General features: G+C 35.1%; 1 protein-coding gene across 1 annotated transcript in view; it reads left to right on the top strand.

Moving 5' to 3' along the window:
* The window catches only part of LOC107635353 (SNF1-related protein kinase catalytic subunit alpha KIN10), a gene marked incomplete in the record, with an annotated part of 6,419 nt that continues 1,461 nt past the window's right edge, over positions 521-5,478 (top strand). Inside the window, 10 exon segments of the mRNA XM_016338818.2 lie at positions 521-800; positions 1,618-1,810; positions 2,110-2,294; positions 2,529-2,711; positions 2,834-2,965; positions 3,728-3,913; positions 4,259-4,348; positions 4,428-4,511; positions 5,019-5,159; positions 5,394-5,474. Coding sequence (XP_016194304.1) covers positions 1,627-1,810; positions 2,110-2,294; positions 2,529-2,711; positions 2,834-2,965; positions 3,728-3,913; positions 4,259-4,348; positions 4,428-4,511; positions 5,019-5,159; positions 5,394-5,474 — 1,266 coding nt within the window.

Genomic DNA, 5,478 nt, shown 5'->3' with positions numbered 1-5,478 from the left:
GGTGTTAAGAAAATCGAAATAATAAAGACGTAATATTTCGTAATAAATATTCAGATATGCTAAATAATACTAATTGATCTAATTGATTATAATTATATTCTAACAGATATAATCTAATTTTTAGATTAGATATAAAATTGTAGTTGGTTCAAGAGTATTCTTTTTAGGTATTATTCTAATTTGTATTATATTTACGTAAAATCTAACGTATATTCTATATTGATTTATCTATCGTTAATACATATTTTTTATCTTTATAATTTTTAGATTATTACTAATTTGAGTGGTTTAAGTTTTTGGTGACTGGTGAGTACATCTCCATTCTTATGTTCCAATCTTAAAAATCTATGTTCCACGACAGCTAAAGGTATTAAGGTAATCCTAATTTCACATTTGAAACATATATAATATGCTATTAGAAAAGAAATATGCTAGCTAGAAGCTAATAACATTGTTAGTGAAAAAAAAAAAAAATAAAAGGAGCCAAGTAGGGATTTGTGATTTGTGATTTGTGATTTGTTAGGTGATTGAAGTAGCATGGTATGATTAAAGTGAGGCATTATTGGCAGTGTTCGAAGGAAACGCAAACATGTTTTTGGCGTATTAGCAGATTGCCGGGATGCTGACGTCATCATCTGTCATCAACGCCAATTCCTTCCCTCCTTCTTCCGCAATTCTTCTCTTTCCCAATTCTCTCTTCTCTCTCTAAAATATTAATACGATTCCCAAATACTCTCTCTTTCTCTCTCTAGGGTTCCTCTTTCTCTCTCTCTCTCTCTGCGGCAATCACACTCTCTCCGGTGAGCCTTCGCTCTTCTCCAATTCCCCTTCTTTCCTCTACAATTCGAATTCAATCTCATTCTCCTCCTACTTTTCTTTTACACTCATTCCCCCTTCGTTCCTTTTCTTTTCTTATCTTCGTTTTAATTTCTCACCGTTTAAGTGTTTTCGATCGAGCAGGATTGGCTACTTTTTCAGATTTCAATCGAATTGATTGGCTTCTATGCTTATGAATATTCTTTTTTTATTATTTTTTATGTTATTTAATTTTGGGAATGATTTTTAATTATTTCCGTTTTTTAGCTAAAGTTATCAATTTTTGTCATGAATTGATGATTGATGAGACATTACTGACCTCAGGTGTAGAAGATGTTCATTCGTGTGTGTGTGTGTTGTTATTTGTTTTTTTAGCTGGTTGGTAGTTGAAGTAGATGGCAGCATATGAAATCTGCTGATTTTGAAATTGTTGTGTCTTCACTACACTGTTGAAACAGAGTACTCAAAGGATAGTGGTTCTGAATTAAGTCACCGGAAAGGGGCCTGCCTCCTTTTACCGGCTTTAGGTGTGCCGTACATCAGTAACTTGTTGTTGAAGCACCCTAAAAGTCCAGCTGGGTAGCTTGCTAAGTGTGATGTTTGATGGGGTAACATGCTCCGAATACTGGGAAACATAATTAGTTGTTGAACTTCTGCGTTGTTGACCGCTTGATTAGCTTCAGATTTTGTTAATTAATCATCGAGACAATTTAGTAAAGTTCTGTACAGTTTTGCCCATGATCCTCATTATATGCTAGCATATTTCTTTTGGTACTTTCTTTACCTTTATTTTTAATGTAGATTAAAAAAATGGATGGAGGCCGTGGTGCTACCGGTGTGGATATGTTTCTTCCAAATTATAAACTTGGAAAAACACTTGGCATTGGATCCTTTGGCAAGGTGAAAATTGCAGAACATGTATTGACCGGTCATAAAGTTGCCATTAAGATTCTTAACCGTAGGAAGATAAAGAACATGGAAATGGAAGAAAAAGGTTTGTGTTGTTTTCTCAACAATAATCTCTAGTATTCTTCTAATTTCGTTGCTTCATATTATTTTCAATTTTCCATTACCATCTTTTGTTGGATGCATATGGATTTATGGCTTGAAGAACATCTGGTATTCCGATAATAAGTGGCATTGGTATACTTTCTAACAACTTTCAGTTTGAAGAGGAACTTAACTGATTTTCTCAAGCTTTAATTAAAAATTTGCATGCTTGGTCAGTCTTGTTAATTAAATATGCTTATCTTGAATCATTAATTCCCTTTTCTTTCTCCAAATTTGTTGCAGTGAGAAGAGAAATCAAAATTTTAAGACTGTTCATGCATCCTCACATTATTCGGCTTTATGAGGTTGTAGAAACTCCAACTGACATCTACGTTGTGATGGAATATGTGAAATCTGGAGAGCTCTTTGACTACATAGTAGAAAAGGGCAGGTTGCCAGAGGATGAAGCCCGCAATTTTTTTCAGCAGGTATGATTGTCTACTACTAACTTTGCTTATGTTGACTTGTTGAGCTTGTTGCAAACTTCTTACATAATCGGTCCCAAGCCTAGATAAAAGAAAAGGGTTGTGTTAGGCTGTTGACAACCAACGTAAAAGTTTGTTGAATACTCAAATTCCAATGACATGATTGTGTATTAAGTGAACTTGGAGAGCCTTCTTTTGTCGCAGATTATATGAGTTTATTTCTTTTATTGGAATCAGATAATCTCTGGTGTGGAGTACTGTCACAGAAATATGGTGGTTCATAGAGACTTGAAGCCAGAGAATTTACTTTTGGACTCCAGGCGCAATGTCAAGATAGCAGATTTTGGCTTGAGCAACATCATGAGGGATGGTCACTTTCTTAAGACAAGCTGTGGAAGCCCTAACTACGCAGCTCCGGAGGTTTGGAATTCTTTTGATTTCAATGGCATAGATGATATCGATCAATCATAATTGTTTGCTTTTTAAATTTTATTTTCCTTTGCTTGTGATTCTCATTTCTTGGTTTACACTGATAATAACAGGTTATCTCTGGGAAATTGTATGCTGGACCTGAAGTAGATGTTTGGAGCTGTGGTGTAATTCTCTATGCCCTTCTTTGTGGCACCCTTCCTTTTGATGATGAAAACATTCCAAATCTCTTCAAGAAAATAAAGGTATTGTTGATATTAAATTCATTTATGATTAATTTGTATTATACTTTCTTCATTTTCTTTTTGATGACTGTGAAAGGGATGATAGTATACTGCTGCTTGTTCTAAATTTATTTTAGGATAAACCACAAAAAATGCACCCGAATTATCTTAGCGCTGGCAAAAATGCCCCCGATTTTTATTATTGACAAAGATGTCCTTAGATAATTTAAAAATGTGCAAAAAATGCTCAGTCATGATAAAAAAACTTGCTTTGTTAACGGAAAAGCGTGACGTGGTTCACTTACCAATGTCTGAGTTTCACTTGTCACACAGGAAATTCCATTTGTCACATCACTCTTTTTCGTTAACATAGAACGTCTCAATTCACGAATGTGCACTTTCGTCACGTTTTTAAATAATTTGAGGATATTTTTGTTGATAACAAAATTTGGGAACATTTTTGTCAGCAACAAAATAATTTGGGTGCATTTTTTGTTTTTAATCACTGGTTTGTGCTTGGCATGTTTCTTATGATTTGCGATCTTGCTTGTGATCCACAGTCATTTGATCTACTTGCTCTTCTGATCCATAGCTATATCTTACAAGTTATAGTTACTAGTTAAGGCACACTCTTGTAACCTTTGAAATAAAATTTTGTATTTTGTTCTATATTAATATACTTAAAAAATTTCTCTGAGAAATGAGAACTACATAATCGGAATCAGATTTATTCCTTCAAGATGTAATCCTTGAAGACATTTAATTACAACATACCTTTTATAGGGCGGGATATACACTCTTCCTAGTCATCTCTCACCTGGTGCTAGAGATTTGATACCAAGGATGCTTGTGGTTGATCCTATGAAGAGGATGACCATACCTGAGATCCGTCAACACCCATGGTTCCAGGCTCGTCTTCCTCGTTATTTAGCTGTGCCACCACCAGATACAATGCAACAAGCAAAAAAGGTTGGTTTGTACATCTTCGTTATGCGCTCTCAGAATACTTTTTCAATTTCACTCTCCTGTGATATTTCTACCTTGGGTCAAAGCAAACCTAGCTCTATTTCTTATTCCCTGTATTTAAACATAATTTATGCAAAATGGTGTGGTTTCAAGCCTTTTGTTACTACACGAACCACGTCTTTAGTGTTCTGAATTTTTTGAGTTTCTCGACATAATGAGTTCCAATTGCTTTGTCACTATGTTTCCAAAAATGTTGTAATTTATGCAACAATAATTGTGGATATTATAATTCAAGTTAGGTGATATAATCAGTCCAAAAAGTAAAACTTGCCAATATGTTTTTTGTAGATTGACGAGGAGATCCTTCAGGAAGTAGTGAATATGGGATTTGACAGGAATCAGTTGGTTGAATCACTTCGCAACAGGATGCAAAATGAGGTTTGTACCTTTCCGTTACTCCTTGCATATATAATCCTTATTTAGGAATTTATCTCTTAATACCATTTATTTATTTCAGGGTACTGTAGCATACTATTTGTTATTAGACAACAGATTCCGTGTTTCCAGTGGCTATCTTGGAGCTGAGTTTCAAGAGTCAATGGTTAGTGTTTTGCTTATGATTTCCTAACATTTCAGTAGTGGTCTTTCTGTAACGAATTAATGATGCATAACTTGTCTAATTAGTATCCTAGACATACCTCTAATCTAATGTTTGTGCATGTATTCCCATTTGATCTGGGTTGCATGATATATACCATAGGAGTATTTGAGCTTAGTAAATTTTAGGCACCTTGACTTGCTTGCTAGGAAAATGAGAGGTGTTGCAAGGAAGATAAGGGATCCATTAAGGTTAAGGGGAGGGAGAATGTCAACAAAAGTGATTGTGAGAGAAAGGGAGTTGCCTCTGGACCTTGTTTATGTAATTTGAGTCCTTCTCAGTATTTTCCGTAATTTTAATGAGGTTCCTATCAGCAAACCATGTGTATTTTGTCTTTCTTGCCTGAACAATTTCATAATTAATAATATATTTCTTTTGCTGGTTTTTCCTTTTCAAAAATGCATCCTATACTAAACTCAGAAGTTTTGGTTTTACAATGTGACTGCTTAGGATTCTGGTTTTAACCAAATGCATCCCAGTGAAGTTGTTTCTCCAGTTCTTGGGCACCGCATTTCCAGCTATATGGATAACCCAGGTGTAGGATTGAGACCACAGTTGCCAGTTGAGAGAAAATGGGCACTTGGGCTTCAGGTACACTGTTTACACATATATATTGTTTTCGTACTGGAAGTAGATTCAATCAATGAAATGCTACGATCACCAGTGATGTTCTATCTATAGCCATTCGAGTGGAAAACTATTGTCCTCTGGGCTCTGGATATGCTCATTTAAGACATTGTTGTCTAACTTCTTGTCAACAGTTGTTGCCAGAGATATTGATTGTTTTGGTTGTTAATAACTGTCTTCTTGTGTAAATTGTGACAGTCTCGTGCCCACCCTCGTGAAATAATGACCGAGGTTCTCAAAGCCCTTCAAGAATTACATGTTTGTTGGAAGAAGATTGGGCACT

The sequence above is a fragment of the Arachis ipaensis genome, chromosome B04, assembly GCF_000816755.2.
Source record: "Arachis ipaensis cultivar K30076 chromosome B04, Araip1.1, whole genome shotgun sequence".
NCBI classification, from domain to species: domain Eukaryota; kingdom Viridiplantae; phylum Streptophyta; class Magnoliopsida; order Fabales; family Fabaceae; genus Arachis; species Arachis ipaensis.
This window is presented reverse-complemented; position numbering and strand designations above follow the sequence as displayed.